This window comes from Geotrypetes seraphini, chromosome 3 (genome assembly GCF_902459505.1).
Source record: "Geotrypetes seraphini chromosome 3, aGeoSer1.1, whole genome shotgun sequence".
NCBI lineage: Eukaryota > Metazoa > Chordata > Amphibia > Gymnophiona > Dermophiidae > Geotrypetes > Geotrypetes seraphini.
In genome coordinates, this window is record NC_047086.1 from 38969090 (window position 1) to 38993609 (window position 24520).

Consider the following 24520-nt stretch of genomic DNA (forward strand, 5'->3'; position numbering starts at 1 on the left):
TGAGTCCCATCTACTCTCTCTGCTCATAACAATTAGAAAAGCTGCAGCATACACATATTATGAATGCATGATCTTGGTGGCTAGTACCATATCCAAGGGTCTGAATGTATACTAATGGTGTAAAAGCTTTGTTCCATTTCCAAAGCTACTATAAAGTAATTCCATGTCAACTGGTCCAAATTCAAGGAGGGACCGCACTCGACCATCTCAGAAACTGATGAAATATTTTCAGGGGCTGTGCTAGGACCTCTAATGAAGATATCCAAAGTTTTGGGGCATGATCTCAACTAGGTCCAGAGTTAGAAGGTGGGCCTCTTTATTTGGGCCACTTTTTTTAAGCCTCAGAAGATACAAAAAAGATGTCAACTTTGGATTCAGGTTATGGAAAGAACAGTTGGTCAACCAAGGTGAAAGCCACATTTCTAGGATAACTTTTTAGGCTAATCCAATCATACTGCTAAGAACGGTCACAGATGCTCTGTTGGAACACTAGACAGTCACAAAGTTGGTAAAAAACATTTTGTTGCAGAATGCGCAACTGCATGTTTGACTAGTCACGCCTCCTAAGCTAGAAGCATCCCAAGGTTAAGAATTAAGGAAATGGAAGAGACTACAGCTAGTGGATGCTCCACAAATTTTTAAGACCACTGTGCTTTTTGTTAGTTAGATAAAACTTACAAAGGAGATCTGATCTGCCGACTGAACCCCCCCAGTTGGAGTATAGAATCAAGAAAGTCACTGACCCATTGCAGGCCGTAGAAGTGACCTGGGACCCCATAGCAACAGCTGCCAAAACTCAAAGGGGCACTAAGACAACTTGCAGCTAAGTCTGGAATGAGGTGCCAGACGTACCCCAACTGTCTGAAAACTCAAAGACCTCACAAGAGCAGCAGTTGCTGACAGAACAGCACTGTAATAAGTGTGTGAAAAGAGCTCTCGAGCTGTGCAAATGGTGCTGACCCGAACATAGCAGCTCAAACAACAAGCTACAATCACAGGGATCTTACCAGTATTCAGATGAATAAATCCAGCCACTGCAGGAACGCTGATAACCCCTCTCCACCAGAATGGCACATGAGAAGAAACTGCTCTCAATCAAGATTTTTTAACCTAAGGGAAATGATGGTTAATTGTAAAGAGGAGGAGGAGTTGGCAAGAAGTGAAAGAAGAGGGGGGTGGGAGGGACTTAACACCACCAGGTGCACCCCAAGTCAGGCATTTCCACCAGTCTAGACATCCCAAAGCTCAACTGAGCCAGAGGACTCACAAAAGGAGCTACAGAAGCAGAAGTACCAAGAGCTTGTGAGAGAACGTCCATTGACTTCTAGAGACAGAGAATATTGACTAGCCAAGAGCATACATACTGTCCTATGAGTCAGCTTGGTACTCTCTATCTCCACCTGCTGGTAAGATGGTCATAACTCACAATCTGCTGCTGATGAAAAGGAAACATCATTTCTTGAACTTTCCCTATTCTACTCTGATATCACTATTTTCTTGAGGAGATCAGATTTTTCTATTTTTATTTTTAACGCTAGTGAGTGAAGGGGGTGGCAAACAGGGAACAAAGTTGTAAATTTTCCCTTAAGAATGCTCCAATCACTAGGCCTTTATGCAATAGGCTAAAAAAATAGGGAGCCCAAGGTTCATCTGCCATTTCTGCCACTGACTCTTTATGACCTTGGTAAGTCACTATCTCCCATAGTGTCCGGACAAAGGCGCGCGCAGACAACTGAGCGTAATGTGGAGGCGCGCGCTGAAGAAAATGACTGTTTTAAAGGGCTACGACGGGGGTGTGTGTGGGGGAACCCCCCACACACTTTACTTTATACAGATCGCACCGCGTTGTGGGGGCGTTGTGGGCGGTTGTAACCCCCCACATTTTACTGAAAACTTCACTTTTTCCCTAAAAAACAGGGAAACAGTTAAGTTTCCAGTATAATGAGGGCAGTTACAACCCCCCAAACCCCCCCACAACGCCGCCGCGATCTGTATTAAGTAAAATGGGGGGTTCCCCAACAACCCCCCCGTCGGAGCCCCTAAAAACACTCTTTTTCTTCGGCGCATGCTTCCGTCTTGCGCTCAGTTGTCGGCGCGCACTTTTGTCTTCGGCGGTTTTGTCTATGAACCATCTCCCATTGCCTCAAACATGGGAGCTTTTGGGGCAGGAACAAATTGTTATCTGAAAACTTATCACCACTGTACAGTACTGTGTATATCCGGTAGCATTACAGAAATAATTATTATTAAATGATACTTTCTACTGGTCTTTTTCAGGAATTTCCTCAATAATTTAAAAAAAGTAAAGAAAAAAAAATAAAAAATTGGTGACCCTGTGTCAAATCCATCTCAGAATGGAAAGATGGTAAAGCTTTGTTTTCAATTCTCAAACAGACTATGGTAAAACTATTTTAAAACTTGTACCCTCATCTCATCAACAACTTACATTAAGAAATCAAAGTGCAAGTAATCTCATCGTCTAGTCACAGGACAGCGTGCAGAACTTTATAGGGTTTGGCCTGTCCCTTGGCCCTCTGCCTCTTCAAGTCACTAGTACTTGACACCACATGTATTTTTAGCTGAACAGAGCAACTATGCAGCCAAAATTCTGGGCAAGGCATGTCACTTCCCAGTCCCAATCCTACTTAACTATGGCCATCTGTCACCGAGACTCAGCAATTTTTTTTAACTTCGTACAACAGCAAAATGAAAGAGGATTTTGAATGAGAAACTGCCGCTTTCCTGGAGGCATACCTTGAAAGTCAAGTTTTCAGGATCACCACAATGAATATGCATGAGATGGATTTGTATATGATAAATACGCACATAGCAGAAACTTCTCTCAGGCACAGTTACTGTGGTAATCCAGAAAAACCAACTGGCTATGTGCGCCTCCGAGAAAGGGTTAAGAATTATTTTAGTCTTCTAAAAGGATAGAACTAGTATACCTGCTTAAATGAACTACCAACAGAGTTAAGGAACTTGTGGTAGCTGTTGTCATTAGCAGCTCAGCAAAGAGCAGGAGTGTAGGAAGATCTCTCCTGCCCTCGCTCACCGCTGGACCATCAATATATGCAAGGTAGGCATTTGCAAGGTCTGGGAGGTAGGAGGAAGGTAGGGTGGTGCAGATCTGGCTGGGACAGGACACGGGAGGGGTTGTCTCTGTCTTGGCTCACCGCTGGACCACCAGAGTTCAAGGCAGACATGGGGGAGGCCTGCAATGTGTCTGGGAAGGGTGGGGGTGGGAGTGCACAGCTGGGGATGACTCAAATATAAACCAAGACCCCCATTTTTGCACCATTTTTTGGCCAAAAAATCTTGGTTTATATTAGAGTATATACAGTAGTTGGAAATGGAGAAGGGCTAAAGGACATTCTCAGAATTGCACCATCCCAGCCTCGAGAATCAATGTCCCAAATTAATTTGCTCACCAATAATTTCTCTTTCACCCAACACCCCATTCTTTGAAAGATGTAAACTTGAAGGGCAAAATTGCAGAATAGCTTCTTACAAGATTATATTGATACTGCATCATGCAGCACAGATAGCAAATAACCTAATCAGGGCTCGACAAATTCTAAGCGCCAGGCTGACATGGAGACTAGAATTTTCTTCTGGCACCTGGGATTTCTGTGGCACTTTAACTAAAAAGAGTTAGTGTCCAGCCAACAAGACACAGATTTTTATTTTTTTTGTAGTTCAGTCAGCAATGAAAACAAGAAAATCAGAGTTGCCATACTGGGACAGACTGAAGGTCCATCAGCCCAGTATCCTGTTTCCAACAGTGGCCACTTGGGAAAGAACATGGCTTCCTGGAACACTTTATCTTTACGAAATGTGTCTCATAAGTTGTATGCAATGCAATATATTCATATTTTCCTTCAGAGGTTAAAGGAGGATTTTTTTTTCTAGTCTCCCTCCCCCCCACCCCCAAAGTAGTATGTGCTGACCGTTATTCTTTCTGAGGCAGATGAATGTAGAGTCCTTTCTTATCTATTCTGCTTATGATGTATCCAACATTTTTAAAATGTCAGCCTCTACTTGAATGACTTACATGACTTTGAGGCTTCAAACCTCTGAGATATGGAAAGATATATATATATTAAACATAGTAACATATTAAGTTGGCTATCTTGCACTAGTGATCCTTGTCATAGTAACGTATGCCTAATAGAATCTCCAAGATGCACTAATGACCTTAGCCTGACACGCAGACCTCTGGATTGGGTATAAAAGTACCATACACCCCCCCATCTGTCACATTTCTCAATATACAAGTTTGCTGTATCATTGGCTTAAGTTTTAATATGATTTAACGTGATCATCCCCCATCTTCCCTACCTGCAATCCTTCAGCACTGGCCTTCTCTCCTCACCCCCTATATTGCCCCATCTGTCTCCCTTACTACTTCCCCCTCACTTCACTGACTTACTACTTCTCCTGCAACTGAATTTAATAGAGATGAATAAAATTGTATGCCTTCAACTCTATTTGTTTCAGAGTACAGAATGATATGGGGATGGGTACCCGCAGTTAACCATGGGGAGGGGATGGGGACAGAGCCGGTGGAGATGAGAACAGAGACAAACTTTGTCCTCACGTCATTCTCTAAAAACTTGAGACAAGTATCACTATGTAAAAACTTAATACATCTTAGACAAGTGGCAACCAAATTCAATGTAGAAGCTGTTTTTGGATTTAAATGAACTGTTAAATGACATCATTTGTGTCTCGTCTGCCTTTGATGCGACAAGAGTCTTGTATGCTGATCAGACTTCCACCATCCGCAAAGTCCTTCCATCATGTGCCCAGCTGCTCAGACATCTCAGTGTTACTGCCCCAGGTTCATCCATCATTGCTGGCATCAAGGAGCATGTCCAACATTTAATACAGTGGTTCCCAATAGAGAAAGACACGGGGAAAAAATCTGTCCCCGTCACTGCACCGTCCCCGGCCCACCATCCTCTGCACCGCCCCGTCACCGCCGTTCCCTTCACCGCCCCGCCCCGTCACCGTCACCGCCATCCCTTTCACCGCTCCGTCACCGCCACTGCCATCCCATTCACCGCCCAGTCACCGTCCCCGCAGCATCCATATAAGCCTCAGTACTGCGAAACACCATGAAGACAGAAGAGAGTTCTGCCACTACTACTACTGCACTGAGAATCTGTTTCAGTGCCTCTGCCCTGTAGTAAAAACCGAACATAAAATAAATCAATTAACTTGTCCTCCCTTTCAATGACGTGTCCCCCATGTTCACCTCTAGCTCGAATCAGGTCAATTGTGCACACTAAAAATGCAGGAGGATCTGGAACGTGAGCGCAGGCAGGCAGTGATACAAAAACAGCAGACACCCGACCGACTGCAGTGTTCCGCCATCTCCCTCCCTCCATCTCACCTTAGATGTAGAGTATGCCGGCTTTCTTTTTCGCCCAGCCGCATGTGCGGGTGCTCATTTGTTCAATATTCTCCTCTGACGCAACCGGAAACAGGAAGTTGCAAGAGAGGAGAAGATTGATCAACACGAGCGCGGCTTTTTGAACGCATGTGGCTGGGCGAAAAAGAAAGCCGGCATACTCTACATCAGTGTTTTTCAACCTTTTTACACCCGTGGACCAGCAGAAATAAAAGAATTATTTTGTGGACCGGCAAACTACTAGGACTAAAATTTTAAAACCCTGTTTCCGCCCCATCTCCGCAAGCTCAGTCACCTCAGTAACTATAGAAAAATAGACAAATATAGTGCAAAATATAGACAGCAGATATAAATTCTCAAAACTGGCACATTTTGATCACTAAATTGAAAATAAAAACATTTTTCCTACCTTTGCTGTCTGGTGATTGATTTCATGAGTCTCTGGTTGCATTTCCTTCTGTCTGTGTATCCTTTCTTTCATTTTTTTCTTTCTGCACTCAGACCCAAGAATTGTCCCTTTTTATTCCCTCCCTCTTTCCTTCCTATGTCCTTAGTGCCCCCGGTGCCTCCTTCCCATGTCTTTAGTGCCCCTTCCTGTCTTTAGTGCCCCAGTGCCTCCTTCCCATACCGCCATGCTGCAACTGCTAAAGCCGGAAGTCTTCTTTCCAACTCAATTCTGACGTCGGAGAGGACGTTCTGGGCCAGCCAGGCAGCGATTGGCTGGCCCAGAACGTCCTCTCCGACGTCAGAATTGACGTCGGAAAGACTTCCTGTCGGCTTTAGTAGCTGCAGCATGGCGATAAGAGCATGAGAAAAGGAGAGGCTTTTTTTTTTCTTCGCGCAGACCAGCAGAAATTCAACCGGCGGTTGCTCTTCAGTTCAAAGGTGAGGTGGAGGGAGGGAGATGGCGGGGACCGCGCGATCTTGATTGCCTCACTGCGGGGACAAGTCCATTCACTGCTCCACGGGGCGGTGAATGGCCTTGTCCCCGTCCCGCATAGAAACATAGAAAAAGCGGCAGAAAAGGGCTATAGCCCACCAAGTCTGCCCATTCCAAATATCCCCTCCCCTGAATTCACTCTCTAAAAGATCCCACGTGAGCATCCCATTTTCTCTTAAAATCCGTTACGCTGCTGGCCTCTATCACCTGGAGTGGGAGTCTGTTCCAATGATCCACTACTCTTTCGGTGAAGAAGTACTTCCTGGAGTCGCCATGAAACTTCCCTCCCCTGATTTTCAGCGGATGCCCCCTGGTGGTCGAGGGTCCCATGAGCCAGAAGATATCATCTTCTGACTCGACACGTCCCGTGATGTACTTATATGTTACAATCATGTCTCCCCGTTCTCTTCTTTCCTCGAGTGAGTACAGCTGCAATTTCTTTAGTCTTTCTTCATATGTGAGATCCTTGAGCCCCAAGACCATCCTGGTGGCCGTTCGCTGAACCGACTCGATCCTCAGCACATCCTTTCGATAGTGTGGTCTCCAAAACTGAACACAGTACTCCAAGTGAGGCCTCACCATGGATCTGTACAGCGGCCACAGAGGCCACTATTTTTTGTTCCCCGTTTTGGCGGGTTACCCGCGGCTAAACGTGGCTAACCGCGGGTAACCGCCACCGTGTCATTCTCTAGTTCCCAACCTTGTCCTGGAGGACCACCAGGCCAATCAGATTTTCAGGATAGCCCTAATGAATATGCACGGAGCAGATTCAAACTTCCATTATATGCAAATCTCTCTCATGCATATTCATTAGGGCTAGCCTGAAAACCCGATTGGTTTGGTGGTCCTCTAGGACAGGGTTGGGAACCACTGATTTCATAGACACTTGGGGGGAATTCTATAAGAGGCGCCTGAAGACAGGTGCCTAACTCAATTAGTAAACTGGCTTCAATAATGAGCTTTAAAAAGCTCATAATTGAAAAAAAAAAAAAAAATTTAATTGGAAGATAGGCGTCTATCTTCTTAGGCACGATTTTACAAAAGCCAGATAAGTGCCTAGCGGTGCCTAACACCAAAGTAGGTGTGTTTAAGGGTAGAGAAAGACTTAGGCACCACTAGGTGTGATTCTCTAAAGCAGTGTTTTTCAACCGCTGTTCCGCGGCACACTAGTGTGCCGCGAGATGTTGCCTGGTGTGCCGCAGGGCCGCCGGGCCCGGAGCTGACAGGGGGCCCGAGGCAGGGGCGCCAGTAGCTCGCCAAGGCAAAGTGAGTCGATCACCCAGGACTCACTTTGTCTTGGCGATCTAATCTATCGAGCCGATAAGTCTTCTTCTCCCCGACGTCAATTCTACAGTCGGAGAGGAAGTTCGGGCCAGCCAATCGCTGCCTGGCTGGGCGGAACTTCCTTTCCGATTGTAGAATTGACGTCAGGGAGAGCATGTGTCGGCGTCGGCTTTGGGGCCTGTTATCCATTGGTGGGTCCTGTTCCCCGATGGCAGCGGCAGTGGCAGTGGCTTGGGAACGGCAGGGAGAAAGAAAGAAAGGGGGCAGGCAGGGAAACAGAAGGAAGAAGAGAACAGAAAAAAAGAAAGAAAGGTCAGGGAGAGAGGAAGAAAAAGTTGGGGGAGGGAATGAGGTGTGGAGGAGAGAAAGCATACAGGCTGATAGAAGGGAAGAAAGATTGGATGCACAGTCAGAAGAAGAAAGTGCAACCAGAAATCACCAGACAAGGTAGGAAAATGATTTTATTTTAAATTTAGCAAAGTGGAGGCAGTATTACCACAGTTTTCAAAGGAATTTGCCCAAATAACTTAATAGTTAACTGGGTAAATTCCCAGAGATGAAAACTTCCCTTCACTTACTATGCACAGTTCTGAATTTATATCTGCTGTCTATATTTTACAATATGGTCACCTTTTACTAAACCGCAATAGTGGTTTTTAGCGCAGGGAGCCTATGAGCGTCAAGAGCAGCGCTGGGCATTCAGCGCAGCTCCCTGCGCTAAAAACTGCTATTGTGGTTTAATAAAAAGGATGGATGGTATATTTGTCTATTTTTGTATGCTATAAAATCCAAATACAGAGAGAGACTGAGAGCTGTTGACGAAGAGCTACGTGTGTGTCTTTCTTCGATTCCAGCCAGAATATCAGCTTTGTGTTCAGCCAAACAGGCCCAGGTTTCGCACTGAATAAAGTATTTTATAATTTTTATTTCGTAATAAAGTAATTATAAAATACTTTCTTTGTGTTTATTTGATTCCTATTCAAGAGAATTACTTTATATATAGTCAATATAGGCAGAGAGTTAAATTTTTTAACATTTTCTAATGGTGGTGTGCCTCGTGATTTTTTTCATGAAACAAGTGTGCCTTTGCCCAAAAAAGGTTGAAAAACACTGCTCTAAAGCAGTGTTTTTCAACCTTTTTACACCCGTGGACTGGCAGAAATAAAAGAATTATTTTGAGGACTGGCAAACTACTAGGACTAAAATTAAAAACCCCAAGTTTCCGCCCCATCTCCGCGAGCTCGGTCACCTTAGTAACTATAGAAAAATAGACAAATATAGTGCAAAATATAGACAGCAGATATAAATTCTCAAAACTGACATGTTTTGATCACTAAATTGAAAATAAAATCATTTTTCCTACCTTTGCTGCCTGGTGATTTCATGAGTCTCTAGTTCCGTTTCCTTCTGTCTGTGTATCCTTTCTTTCATTTCTTTCTTTCTGCACTCAGGCCCAAGAATTGTCCCTTTCTATTCCCTCCCTCTTTCCTTCCTATGTCCTTAGTGCCCCCGGTGCCTCCTTCCCAAGTCCTTAGTGCCCCCAGTGCCTCCTTCCCATGTCTTTAGTGCCCCCAGTGCCTCCTTCCTATGTCCCTCTCACTGCCTTCCAGACTTTGTCCCACCCCCACACCCAAAGCCAGCCTGCCTGCCTGTCTGTCTACCTCCCTGGCCAAAGCCAGCCTGCTTGCCTGCCTACCTTCTTCCCTCCCTGCCACGCAAATAAAAAAAAGCCTCCCTCCTTCCTTTCCCCTGGTCTGCTGCTATCTTACCGCCCTGCTGCTAAAGCCGACAGGAAGTCTTCTTTCCGACGTCAATTCTGACGTCGGAGAGGACGTTCTGGGCCAGCCCTATATTACAGGCACCTAAGTTCTAAGTTAGGCGCTGCTGCTAAGTGTGATTCTGTAATAGGCACCTTAGTGTGAATGACCACCAGGATGGTCTCAGGACTCAAGGATCTCCCGTATGAGGAACGACTGGGTAAGTTGCAGCAGTACTCACTCGAGGAACGTAGAGAGAGGGGAGACATGATCGAGACGTTCAAATATGTCTCGGGCCGTATCGAGGTGGAAGAGGATCTCTTTTTCCTTAAAAGACCCACGGCAACAAGAGGGCATCCATTGAAAATCAGGGGTGGGAAATTTCATGGCAACACCAGAAAATATTTCTTCACCGGAGGTAGTTAGGGGGTGGGCCATTAGTGTGGGCAGACTAGATGGGCCGTGGTCCTTTTCTGCCGTCATTTTTAATGTTTCTATCTTTTTTATGTGCCAATTACAGAATCTGGTCCTTTTTTTCCTGTTTATCCCCTATACAGTTTAGGTTCTCTTCTACACCCATGTCTGAAAGACAATCAATTACCTTCCCAGATGATGTAAAAACCTAGGCAACTGAATCTTTGGGAAGGTTGTGCCAAAACCAGATAGAAATGGAAGGATTTATTTGAGATTTATACACACTTGTACAGAATATTGTCCCTTTTTATATTTTAATAAAAAGATTTAAATATAAACTCATAAGTGTTCGAGGCTTAAGCACATGAGGACAGTCCACAGGGACAGGGCGGGGAAGGGGACAGAGCTCGCGAGGGCAGGGACAGACCCCGCGGGGACAGGAACAAACTTTGTCTTCTTTCATTCTCTATTTCAGATTGACATGAAAGAGGAATTTGATGAGTTTTCAGATCCTGATCATCATAATCATGAATAAAGTTTTATATCTTCAACTCAAATTATTTGTATTGCTTTATGTTTCTTAGTTAACCTTATAGCCCATAATTCCCTTCTCTCTGCCTCTTTATCCTCCCTTATCTATAATAATAAAATGCTAGCCGCGCATGCGCACTCTCACCGCGTGTTCCCTGAGATCTGATCTGTCGCGCTGTGCCAGCGAGAATGCGCATGCGCGCTTAGTACGTCACCGGCGGGAGACGGACTGTCACAGAGGGAGTGAACGCAGAGTCCTGCCGCCCCTCAAACATAAGCCTCCTCCTTTGCCCGACTCCGGCCTCTGCCCCTCACCATGCTTCAGTCTGTCACAGACCCCAGAAGTTTTAGCGGCTCCTCTCAAGCCCCCAGCGCCGCCGCTCGGAGGCCGCCAGGACAAAGTTGCGGGGCTGGAGCCGCTCGGCCACCCGTGAAGCATGAGCAAAGCATGGTCCGGCCCCTCCCACCAGGCGGGACATGGCGAGAGAGACAGCAGGGACCGAAGGAGCCAACGGCAGAAATCTCAGCTCGGGGAGCTGCAGCTCCGCCTCTTCCGACCCCACCGTTCCTCCTCTTCGGGCAGCAGCAGCGTTTAAAATTTGCTGTTGTTGCCGGCTTCGGGCCATTCCTCTCTGGCGGGTCTGCCTACTTCATGTTTTCATGAAGACAGGACCCGCCAGAAAAAAGGTTTTTCAGCTTTACTTTTTTAAACTAATTTTCCTACTGCTGGTCGATTTTTACAGTCGCAGTTGGAGGCAGGGGGCTGCAGGCTCATTATGACCCAGTGCACAAACAGGAAGAACCCCAACGTCGTGTTTACTTTTGTTCTGCAGCTTATCGCACAAGACGCTCCTGCACGAAGTACGAAACCAATCGGAAAGAGGAGAGGCGGAAGCTTGCAGCTGCGTGCTTCAGTAACTGCTGCTGGCTAACGGAGGGAGAATGGTACCTAAGAGAAATGAAGTAGGTCCGAGAAATAGATTCGCTACAGGCTAAGGCGGAGATAGGGCAGGAGGAAGCTTACAACTTGGTGTTCTTGCTTGCTTCGGGTCTTCCTCGCTGCCGGGTCCTGCCTACTTTCTGTTTCCATGAAGGCAGACCCAGCAGCGAGGAAGGCCCAAAGCAAGGAAGAGCTCCAAGTTGTAAGCTTACCTCCGTCGCTGACCTATCTCCTGCCTTAGCCTGTAGCGAATCTGCCGACCGAGGCGGGGGGGGGGAGGGGGAGAAGTGATGGGGGGAGAGGAAATGCTGTTACTGCTGCCACCCAATTAGAGGGGAGAGAAATGCTGCTGCTGCACCCAATGGGGGGGGAGGAAGACCAGGGAAAAGAAGAGGAGAGGAAAGAGATGTCCAAGACCATAGGAGGGAGGGAAAAGAAAAGGAGATACCAGACTATGGGGGGGGGAGAAGGAGACAGATGCCAGACCAGGGGAAAGGAAGGAAGGAGGGAGAGAAAGGAAGGAATGGAGATGCAAGATAGGGGAGGGGAGAGGAGTGAGATGCCAGGGCATGGGGGAGGGGAGGGAAGGGAAACTAAGGAGACAAATGCCAGACCAGAGGGAAAGGAAAGAAAGGTGCCAGAGCAAGGAAGCAGAGGGAGACATACGAGAGGAGAGAAATTCCAGGGCATGAGGGGAGGGATGGGAAGAGAAATGCTGCTGCACCATCCAATTGGGGAGGGGGGAGAGGAAGAGAAGTGCTGCTGCTGCACACAATTGGGGAGAGAGAGGGGAGAAGGAAGACCAGGGAAGGGAGAGGAGAGGAAAGAGATGCCAAGACCATAGGAGGGAAGGAAAGGAAAGGAGCTACCAGACCATGGAGGGGGGAGAGATGTCAGGGCATATGGGGGGAGGGGGAGGAGACAGATGCCAGACCAGGCGAAAGGAAGGAAGGAAGGAAGGAGAGAAAGGAAGGAGAAGAGATGCCAGATAATGGAGTGGAAGGGGGAGATGGAAGGAGAGGAGAGAGATGTCAGGGCATGGGGGGAGAGAAGGGGATAGAGGTGCCAGAGCATAGGGGAAGTGGTGGAGACAAAAAAAATGGAGAGGGAATGAAGCTGAAATGGAGAGAAAGGGCACAGGAGTACAAAGGCACAAAGTACAAAGGTCACAGAGTACAAAGGAGAGAAAGGGCAAAGGATATACAGTTTATTGGGACATAGAAAGAGGGAAGATGCCATATGGAACAGAGAGAGGGCGGACACTGGATGGAAAGGGCAGAGAGGGTGGACAGTGGATGCAAGGGGGAGAGAGAGAGAGGGCAGAGGCTGGGTGGAAGGGGCAAAGAGAGAGGACAGATGTTGCATGGAAAGGAGCGAGGACAAACGCTGAATAGAAAGAAGAGAGTGAAGAGAAGATGATTAAAACAGAAACGACAAAAGGTGGAAAAAATAATTTGTTTTTGCTTTATGTAGAATCAAGTAGTATTGTAACTGTATTTTGTTTTATAAATCTTTATTCATTTTCTTATGTTACAACAAGTGTTTCAAATAAATTCATTATAAACTTGAATAATCACACTTGATTAACTTACAGATTAATATCAAATTTAAAATTTCTTTAGAAAATCTATATTTTATAAGTTATAATATTATGTAAGAAATCTAAATTAATATAATTATTATTGAATATAATAATCTCCCATCCCTCTCTCCCTCCCTATCAATATTGAATGAGAAATCTTTATTCATTTTCATTGTTACATCAACAATATAAATTCATACTTATATTTCAGAAAACTAAATTTATATAATTCTTAGTTAATATAATAATATCCCATCCCCTCCCCCCCTCCCTTCTATTCAGTAATACATGAATAAAATTTTAAATGTTTATTTTATCCATATTTCATATTATAAATCTAGTATTAATATAATTATATAATATTATAGGAGATATGATCTCTTTTTCTTCTAATCAAATTCCTATACATGGGAAAATTAATCATTCTTTACAATATTCAATTAATGGTCTCCATATTTTTTTTGAAATTTATCTACATGTCCTTTTTGTGTTGCATATAGTGAGCTCCATTTTTGTATATATTGACATACAGAATTCCACCAGAATATATAATTTAATCTGTCATGTTTTTTCCAATTGAATGTGATTTGTTGTATTGCTATTCCAGTTTAAAATAAAAAGAAGTTTGTTATTACTTGATGATATTTGACTTTTTTGCTCTCATAGTTGTTCCAAATAATATGGTATCATATGTCAAGGCTACCGGATTTTCTAACATCCTATTTATTTGGGGCCAGATTGATTTCCAGAATGTTAAGATGAATGGACAATAGAATAAAAGATGATCTAATGTCCCAATTTCAACATGACAGTGCCAGCATCTATTTGACCTAGAGCTATCTATTTTTTGTAATCGAACAGGGGTCTAGAAAGCTCTATGTAAAAGAAAAAACCAAGTTTGTCTCATAGATGCTGATACCGTACATTTTAGCCTCCAAGTATTGTAACTGTATTGATTAAAGTTTATCAATAGAAAATGGAAATAAGGCAGTTTTTTGGGGACTAAACCCCTTTCCTCAGGTCAGGACAGGATACCATAACAGCAGTATACTGTACTGTCTTGAAGTAAGATTTGGCCTCTGAAAGCTGATTACTACTAATTGAAAAATGGATTAGTCCAATAAAATGGTATTTTCTTATTTCTCTCTTCCCTGTTTTATTTATATTTGTTAATTTGTAAAGTGGTGATTGTTATGTAGCAGTTTTTTCAAATTTACATCTACTGTCTTTATATTTTGCACAGTATTAGGGTACGTGTCACTGTTTCTGTGGTGTTGCATTGTATGCAGAGTCTGGTTTATTGGCGTTTCAGTTTAACTTTTGTCTACATATTTCTATTTTTAGTTTGCGATTATTCCATATTAGGCGAGGGTGTATCTCTGTTCTGTGGTGTATGAAAAGCACATGACTTTCTGTTAGCATCAACTGTACAGGTATCAATTGACTGTGCTGGATCTGGCTTGTTTAATTTTATAATGCCTGGTGTTGGTGTTCTAGTGCTCACTGCAGTGTTTAAGATGCTGCCTTTTTCCTAGGTGCACCCTTGTTGTGTAACTCATGGATTATTACTAAAAATAACTTTTTTTATATAGAGGGAGGGGGTTATTAAAAAAATGATCAGCACTGGCTTGTCATATATACTAGGTACGCCACTGGATTTAATGACCATATGCTAACTTTACTGTTGATGTAGGTGTTGTCCCCCCCCCCCACACACACCACACTATAATGAATTAAATTAAGCTGTATTAACATCAAACAGCTTTCAAATGACATTATAAGCAAATAAAAATAAAATATTTTTAATACATTGCTAATTATTACCTGCATTTTACCTAAAACTGTTTTTGCCTAGCTCTCACTTTGATTTTTATCTGCTACTTTTTTATTTTGCTGTAGTGCGATCACACAGGTCTCCTTCAAATTATGTGGAAGAGGTTTGGAAGTGGGGATCGCATCTATTTCATATCCTCAGTGAGACCTCAGGAAGGAATATAGTGATCAAAATATTATTAGAGGTGCTTTAGAGATGTTTCTTGTATGACTGGAAGAGCTATATTTATCTTTTTTTTTTAGTTGTTTAAATTCATGCAGAAATAAATGGCTAGATTGAACCTAATGATTTCATTAACGCATTTCCCTTTTTTAAACCTCTATACCAGCGGTCTCAAACACGCGGCTGTGGGCCACATGCGGCCCCCCAGGGACTATTTTGCGGCCCGCAATCTGTCCTTGCCTAAAGCAGGGGTCCCCAATCTGCTTCCCTTCCCCACTGCCCTCCCCCAAGCCACCGCAATCGGGGAACAGGTCAGCGCCCGAGGTCTTAGCTCTCCCTACATATCTTCCCCAGCCACCCGACGTTCAATTCTAATGTTGAGGAGGAACTTCCGGGCCAGCCAATTGCTGCCTGGCTGGCCCGAAGTTCCCTCCCTGACGTTAGAATTGACGGGTGGCGGTGAATTGGTTGGCCCGCGCTGGGGAAGATATGCAGGGAGAGTTAAGACCTCCGGTACCGGCCTGTTCCCCGATTGTGGTGGCGGCAGCTTGTTCCCGATTGCGGTGGTGGCGGCCTGTTCCTCGATTGTGGTGGCGGCAGCTTGTTCCCCGATTGCCGGCGGTGGCGGCCTGTTACCTGATTGCGGGCGGTGCGGCCTGTTCCCCAATGGTGGTGGCTTGGGGGAGGACAGGAAGAAGTAAAGAAAGAAAGGGGGGGACAGAGAGACAGAAAGAAAGAAGGGAAACGGGACACAGACAGAAAGGGGCATGGAGAAAGAAAGAAAGAAAGGGGCACGGAGAGAGAGAGAAAGACAGACATTATAGAAAGAATGGGGGCATGGATAGAGAGAGAAAGAAAGAAGGGGGCAGGGTGAAAGAAATAAAAAGTTGGGGGAGGGAAGGAGACAGATGCCAGACCAGGGGAAAGGAAGGATAGGAGGGATGGAGAGAAAGGAAAGAAAGAGATGCAGACCATGGAAATAGGGACAGAAGAAGAGAGAGATAGAAGGGAAGGTAAGACATGGAAACATAGATTTTGAAAAGAAAGCAGAAAAAATTGAATATTAAGTTAATGCCAAAGATGGATGCAAGGCAGAAAGTGAAGACGGAGAGAAAAAACAGTCAATAGGACAAGAAGACCCTGGAAACATAGTTAAATGCACAGAAAAATAAAGTTGATGCACAAAAGGGAGAAAGAAAGTCCAACGTAGTCTGCAGTAAACAACAGCAACCAGAAAACAACGAACAGACTGCAGATAATGTGCAAGATGCAGGCGTTGTTTATTAGTAAATGCAGGTAACATATACAACCTTATGGCCAACCAAGGGACCCGACACGGTCCGTGTTTCGGATAACACACCTTCCTCAGGGGTCCATGGTGGTTAAGATATAAAGCAAACTGCATAAAAGATAACAAAACACACGCCAATCACGATCAAATGGCATTGTGTAAGACTTGCTTGACCCCATTTTGATCGTGATTGTGGCGTGTGTTTGTTATCTTTTAATGCAGTTTTGCTTTATACCTTAACCACCATAGACCCCTGAGGAAAGGCATGTTATCTGAAACAAGGACCGTGTCGGGTCCCTTGGTTGGCCATAAGGTTGTATATGTTACTGCATTTACTAATAAACAACGCCTGCATCTTGTACATTATCTGCAGTCTGTTCGTTGTTTTCAGAAAAATAAAGTCACCAGACAACAAAGGTAGGGAAAATGATTTTATTTTCAATATAGTGATTGAAATGTGTCAGTTTTGAGAAAGGAAAGATATTAAACTTTAAATGTGAGGGCTGCAGAAAAAATAGGGTACTTGGAGGGCCGCAGAAAAAATAGTTAATGACAATTTTGCATAAGGTAAAACTCTTTATAGTTTATAAATCTTTCCTTTAACTGTTAAAGGAAAGATTTATAAACTATAAAGAGTTTTACCTCATGCAAAGTTGTAATTTCTTTAATAAGACATTAACTATTTTTTCTGTGGCCCTCCAAGTACCTACAAATCCAATATGTGGCCCCACTAAGGGTTTGAGTTTGAGACCACTGCTCTTTATCATTTGAAAGAGGGCAAATATCTAATTATTCACTTCTAGAATTGGATACTTCTTAAATTTAGTAAAAATATTCTGGCATAAGTGTCAAACCTTAAAAAAAGGAAGCAATAGTGAACATTGGAAAATAATAATTAATAAAAATAGTACACATTTAGGGCTCCTTTTACAAAGGTGCGCTAGTGTTTTTAGCGCACACACCGGATTAGCGTATGCTATCTGAAAAACTACCGCCTGCTTAAGAGGCGGTAGCGGCTACATGCGCGGCAATTTAGCGCACGCTATTCCGCGCATTAAGGTGCTAATGCATCTTTGTAAAAGGAGCCCTTAATTTTCCCCACCATCAAATTTCCCTGTCTTGCCCACCCCACCCAGCTACTTTTTCATGCCACCTGGCTGGAAAAAATTTCTGGGGAGAACACTGCAGTGGTTCCCAAACCCTGTCCTGGGGGACCCCCAGCCAGTCGGGTTTTCAAGATATCCCTAATGAATATGCATGAGAGAGATTTGCATATAATGGAAGCGACAGGTATGCAAATCTCTCTCATGCATATTCATTAGGGATATCTTGAAAACCCGACTGGCTGGGGATCCCCCAGGACAGGGTTTGGGAACCACTGCTCTAGATCATTGCTCCACCTGAAGTTCAAGGAGGAAAGGGAGCAGAGGGGGAGAGAATGGTAGGGCATGGAGGTAAGGAGGAAGGTATGGGGGGGGAGGAAAATGCTGCACAGGGAAGTTGGATGGGAGGGAAATGCTGCAGCACACGGAAATGGAGGGACAGAAAAAGGAAGGGAGGCATACTGCTGGACAGGGGGAGCAGGAAAAAGGGGTTGATGGACAGGGGAAGAGGTGCTGATCGACAAGGGGGGGCAGAAAAAGGATGGGAGGCGTACTGCTGGACAGGGGGAGCAGGAAAAAGGGGTTGATGGACAGGGGAAGAGGTGCTGATGGACAGGGGGGGCAGAAAAATGAAGGGAGGCCTACTGCTGGACAGGGAGAGCAGGAAGGAGTTGATGATGGACAGGGGGGAGGTAAAACAAAGGGAGAAGGGCTGCTGCTGGATAAGGTGAGCAGTGATGGGTGGTGGAGGACACAGGGGAGGTAAAAGGAAGGGAGAATGGACAGGGGCAGCAGGCAAGGGGTGGTGGTGGACAGCCAAGAAAAAAAAATAAAAGAAAGAAAGAAAGAAAGACAAATACAGAAAGCGGCTAAGGAGAGAGAAAAAGAAATAAAGACAGACTCACACACATATATTCTAGCACCCGTTAATTTAACGGGTTATAAGACTAGTATCTACATAGTCTATCTACTTTTATAAAATAGTTTGTTTTGAGACCTAGTGCAGGTGATAAGAGAGGTAAGATCAGGAAGTCATTCAATTTCAGTTTTAGGCACGCGACAGAGTGAATTTACGGGCGGACAAGGTTGAAGCAGCCTGTTTAGAGTGCTGCCGGCACGACGCTGCTTAGGGAGGTATGTACTAGGCCAGTGTTTTTCAACCTTTTTACACCTATTGACCGGCAGAAATAAAATAATTATTCTGTAGACCGGCATCGGTCCGTGGACCAGCGGTTGAAGAACACTGGGCTAAGTCGTGGGCCAGACCCCGCCCATCTCTACCCAATCTCCACCCCAGACCCCGCCCCCATAATAGTACTAATTGTAACACTATTTTTTCCATTCATTTTTCATAGATACACACAATATTATCTTTTTAACAACACATAATGGTTAACCACAAAATTAATCTACACAAAGCACACTGACAGCAGATGTAAATTCTCAAAATTGACATAATTCAATCGTTAAATTCAAAAATAAAATCATTCCCCCCTACCTTTGTTGTCTCCCTCCCTCCATGCTATGCCTTAACTTCTGGCCTGCTCCCGCCTGGCCATTTTATGCCACCCCGGTATTATCTTCAGGCCGGCTCCCTCTTCCTCACTGATGCAGTGCACAAAGCTGTGGGCAGTGGCTCCTTGTACGTCCCATGCCTCATCTGGAAGCCTTCCCCTCTGACGCTGCAACATCAGAGAGAAGGCTTCCAGTTCAGGTGCAGGATGCGCATAGGAGCCACTGCCTGTGGCTTTGTGCACTGAATCAGTGAGGAAGAGAGAGCTGGCTCGAAGATAACGCCACATCGATCGCACCGTGGACCGGCAGTTGAAGAACACTGTTTTGGGCCTGATGCACATGCTGGCCCTGTGGACCGGCAGGAAATTTCTGTGGACCGGTGGTTGAAGAACACTGTACTAGGGATCGCTCGCGGTCAGTAGGGTTCAGATGGGAGGGAAGGATGGGATTTGGCTGCGTGGCGGGGGAGGGGGTGCTTGCTTAAGGGTTCTGCTGCACAAGGGATGGGAGGGAGGAAAAGGGAACTGCTGGCAAATCCCAGCACTAGGGCTTATTTTGGGGGTAAGGCTTATTACATTACATTAGTGATTTCTATTCCGCCAATACCTTGCGGTTCAAGGCGGATTACATAAAAGTTTTCAGAAATTACCTAAAAGTTTACAGGAATAGCATAAGAGATGTCATAAGAGTTACATAAGAATTACCAAAGAGTTGTCGAGATCTTAAGGTGATAAATGTTGGGTAATATTAAGACCTACTCTGAAAATTCTGCTAGGGCTTATTTTCAGGAAAACAGACTTACCTTCTGTGTATTTATGCAATGGAGGTATTTAAATGTCCCCATCCAGCCTTCCTTCCAAAGTATACACAGTAAGATCATTAAGTCCGTCTCCATATGCTTTATGACAAAGACCACAGACCATTATAGTAGCTGCCCTCTGGACCGACTCTGTTGTTCAAGTACTAATTGCTCTGCCACTTTTTCCTGGAAAAACACTAGAGCAGAGCTGAACCAATCAGAACTGACCTGCTGAATCCCGATACAGAGATGACACCCCTGTTCCCAGTCCAAGATAAATTCAGCCACTGGGTTAGTGTGCAGCGGGGCTGTAGGTATTCCAGAGAGGCGTCGTTCAACTTTGCCCAGTAAGGTTGTAAACTAAGGTGAATGTACTGCAGCGGGTCACAGCAATGTTGGTGCAGGCGTTTGCAAGTCTGTGCTAGCCTGCACAGATCAGGTAAGGTGAGGTGGCTTATGATCAGCTGGATCAGCTATATCAAAACAGAGAAACACGGAAGACGAGAATCACCAAACTCAGTAGCCAAGTTAAAGCTGTTAGTCAAAGTGGAGAGATATTCTGGTACTAAATAGAAGTCCAACACATTTCACAGCTATTATTTCAAATATTACAAATCAGGGCAAAGCGGCAGTGGCATTCTCATCAAGAGTTTTGCGCCTTATAACTGGAAGAACTGGAATAGACTAAATTATAATTTTTGATGGAATTCTCTATGTCATATATATAAAATGGAAAGATTTGTTGCAATACAGAGAGGGTGTTTTAGGAAATTTCAAGATGTGTGGGAGCCATTAACAAAATATTGTACTGATTAGATGACATCTTTTCCCTTAAATTTACAGGTTCAATTATGAGGGGGGAGGGGGGATAATTTTATTATCTTATTATTATATATGGTACAAAGTATTTGATTATATAATGGGAAGGGTGGGTTATAATAGCATATTATTTGTACTCTTAATGATTATTAAATGATATATTTATGATTAATTTGTTTTAACATATGGATACACTTATTGTATGTTTAAAAATGAATAAAGATTTTTTTTTTTTAAAGAGTTTTGTGCCTCTCAACACGGCTATTAACAGTGCAGCTCTTAAAGAAGTCTTGCTATTGCAAACATTAGTAAATTCAAAAACATCCCCAAAGTAGTAATCTAAAGCAGTGTTCTTCAACCTTTTTACACCTATGGACCGGCGGAAATAAAATAATTATTTCGTGGACCGGCAAACTACTAAGACTGAAATTTTTTTTTAAAAAACCATCGCCGCCCCGTCCCCGCGAGGTCAGTCCCACAAACCATCTGATCCCATCCGCACAAGCCACAAATAGTTATGATTTTATATTAAACATATTTTATTAAAGTATAAAACTAAACAATATTCTATACATTTGTCTTTTATAAATACAAATAATACAGGGCAAAGATCAACAAAACTCCTGTCTCCCCTTCACATATATCCCCTCTACTATCAAGAAAACTGAATAAGCCAAATTATTACAGAATGCTACACAAATATCATGTAACAGAATACCACAGTCACACATGACAGGAATGGTGTTAGGGGAGTGGAACTAGGGCAACTGCTCCCTGGTCAGAGAGAGCCCTAAGCCAGCTGGAAGCTAAAGAAGCACTGCCTGGGCTTTGCACTCCCCAGTTATGTCTAGCAAGATACATATTTCAAATCTGATATATTTGAATCACAAGATAGAAATAAAATTATTTTTTTCTACCTTTTGTCGTCTCTGGTTTCTGCTTTCATTGCCTTTTCACTCTCTTTCAGCCAGTGTCTGCCCTAAGAACATAAGAATTGCCACTGCTGGGTCAGACCAGAGGTCCATCATGACCAGCAGTCCGCTCACGTGGCGGCCCTCTGGTCTAAGACCAGCACCCTAACTGAGACTAGCCCTACCAGCGCACGTTCTTGTTCATCAGGAACTTGTCTAACTTTGTCTTGAATCCTTGGAGGGTGTTTTCCCCTATAACAGCCTCTGGAAGAGCGTTCCAGCTTTCTACCACAGAACTTCCTTACGTTTGTACGGAATCTATCCCCTTTCAACTTTAGAGAGTGCCCTCTTCTTTTCCCTGCCTTGCAGAGGGTGAACAACCTGTCCTTAGCTACTAGTCTATTCCCTTCAGTACCTTGAATGTTTTCTATCAATGTCCCCTCTCAATCTCCTCTGCTCAAGGGAGAAGAGGCCCGTTTCTCTAATCTTTTGCTGTATGGCAACTCCTCCAGCCCCTTAACCATTTAGTCGCTCTTCTCTGGACCCTTTCGAGTAGTACCGTGTCCTTCTTCATGTACGGTGACCAGTGCTGGACGCAGTACTCCAGGTGAGGGCGTACCATGGCCCAGTACAGCGGCATGATAACCTTCTCTGTCTCTTCAGTCCTGCATCTGCCCCTTCCATTCACTGTCTGTCTTTCCCTGCCATCTCTCCTCCTGCCCCCCCCCCCCAATTTGGTCTGGCATCCATCATCTTCCTTCTATTCCCCTCATGGTCTGGCATCTCTGTCCTTCCCTCCCCCCTGTGGTTTTTAGCATCTCTCTCTTCTCATTTCCTCCACTCAGATCTGATATCGTTCTCTGCTCTCTCTTCCCTTTTCTTCTCTGGTCTTCCTTCTCTATTTTCTGCCTCCATCTAAATTAAATTCTTTCTTACTATTTAGTCCTGTTTCCCTCTTTTCACCGTGTCTACCCACAGCTTGTCACCCCTTTCCCTCACCCCTCCATTATTTTACTATTTTCTTCCCCCTTTATTTATCTCCTCCTTCCATCCAGTATGTGTTCTTTCCCCACTTCCATTCAGCATCTGCTCTCCCCTCTCAACTGACATCCATCTGCATTCTGCTCTCTCTCCCTTCTTCTCACTTCCATCATCTGTCCCCTTCTCTCTCTCATCTCCTCCATTCCATCATCTGCCCCTTCTCTCTCTCTCTCCCCCCCTCCCCCAACTTCCATCATCTGCCCCCCTTCCCCTCACCTTTGCGGGTCACTTTCTTTCCCCTGAGGGTGGCTCGTGTCAGAGGGGAAGCTTTGGCTGAGCAGAACCGCTTGCAAGGAACAGTGGAACTTACTTGATTGATGTCGATGCTGGGGCCCGTTGCCATTTGAAGGAAAAAAAAAAGGGACCTGCAAAGGCGAGAGGAAGGGAGACCTCCAGGAAGCTGCTCTTTGCCTTCCTTCAGCGGCCCAAGAGTCCAGACCAACAGCGGCAGCTCTGTGTACTTTTAACTTCGGCACAGAGCTGCCCCTAAGCAGTAGTTTAGCGCGGTTTCATGAGGCAGCCTCGGGGCCTTTGCTAGGCCGGCCCGCTTTGATGATGCGATGTGGGCCGGCCTAGCAAAGGCCCCAAGGCTGCCTCATGAAACCGCGCTAAACTATTGTTTAGGGGCAGCTCTGTGCTGAAGTTAAAAGCACACAGAGCTGCCGCTGCTGGTCTGGAGGTGCGGAGACAAGGCAGGAGGCAAACGCGGTGGAAGGCAGGAGTCCCGGCGAAGGCAGGAGTCCCGGCACAGCGACTGCAACAGGAAGTTGCAAGTCAGCTGACACCGGCCTTTCGTTGCGGCGGGGACCAAATCCTTCGTGGACCGGCAAGATTTTTTTGCAGACCGACACCGATCCGCGGACCGGCGGTTGAAGAACTGTGTTGTAGACTATCCTCATGGATAGTATGGTGTGGTGTGATTGGACTGGATTTTTTTTTTGGGGGGGAGGGAGACTTTTTTCTCTGGAACTTCCTGTTTGATTTGGACCATCTTCAAAAGCTGATGTGTCTTTTCACCTGCCTTTCTCCACACCAAATATGACTCCATTTTATTACAATTGTGGAGTTATTTTTTACCTGAAACCTTTTCAACCACTTATTTTTAAATTTCTATCCAACAAAGATTTATTTATTCATTCAGTTTTCTATACCATTCCCCCAAGGGAGCTCAGAATGGTTTACATGAATTTATTCAGGTACTCAAGCATTTTCCCCTGTCTGTCCCAATGGGTTCACAATTTATCTATGTACCTGGGCAATGGGAGGATTAAGTGACTTGTTGGAAAGTATATAAAATTTCGATATCAGTGTCTAATACATTAGATAGATTGTCGCTCGGGGTCGGCAGGGGGGTCTCGTGGGTCAGTGGATGAGGGGCTGGGTCGGGGCAGGAGGGCCTAGGATCACTCCTACCCGTATCTTAGTGGGGTGGGGTAGAGGGGTCTCTGGGGCAGGAGGGCTTGTTCGTGAAATTAGATTTTTTTTGCTTTTGGTTGTTTATATAAGAGATTTTTCAGTAGAATTATGGCTTACCCAGGCTGCTCTTTGGGATAAGAGCTTTAGTAAGTTGATTTCCTATTTTAACTTCAGGAAATTGTTAAAAACCTATCTTTTTAAGAAAAAACTATTAGCAACTGATTGCTATATCCCTGCATATGCACAGTCTTCTTTATTTGTAAACCTCACAGAGCTGCGAGGTTGCAGCGGTATACAAGAGTACTGTTATATTATGTTGTTGGGACCCTTGAAACGATCTCTAGTTAGAGAAACCCTCTGGAGTACTGTCAAAATTTTCTACAGCTATGAAATTACTCCAAGAAGACCCTCGCACATTCTCCATGGTCTGCTATTTGGAAGGGTCTTCGGCCGACAACTGGTTAACACTGGCCACAAGATCGTCCAAACCTTATCCAAACAAAAAGGAAGAAAAATAATGACAGGAATGCATCGAACATCGAAGAAGTTTGACTCGCTAAGAACACTGAAGACAGCTTCTCAGCTCTGCAGAAAACAAAGCTGTTCCCAAGAGCTAAAGTTGGGCAAGAAGGCACCTGCATGTGTGCAGAATGGGCACAGCTTTCTGTCCATACCGGGTTCCATGGATGACTTCACCTACATGTGAGAGTATTATGCCAGCTTGTCCTCAGAGAAAATGAGATTAAGATGCCCTGTATAAAAACT

General features: G+C 44.6%; 1 protein-coding gene across 3 annotated transcripts in view; it reads right to left on the reverse strand.

Annotated features, from left to right (window-relative positions):
• The window catches only part of FBXL4 (F-box and leucine rich repeat protein 4), a 73211-nt gene that overhangs the window by 27447 nt on the left and 21244 nt on the right, over positions 1-24520 (reverse strand). For all 3 annotated transcript variants that reach the window (XM_033938875.1, XM_033938873.1, XM_033938874.1), the window contains exon 4: positions 19797-20041. In XM_033938875.1, the coding sequence (XP_033794766.1) occupies positions 19797-20041 (245 nt within the window). The remainder of the gene's footprint in view (positions 1-19796; positions 20042-24520) is intronic.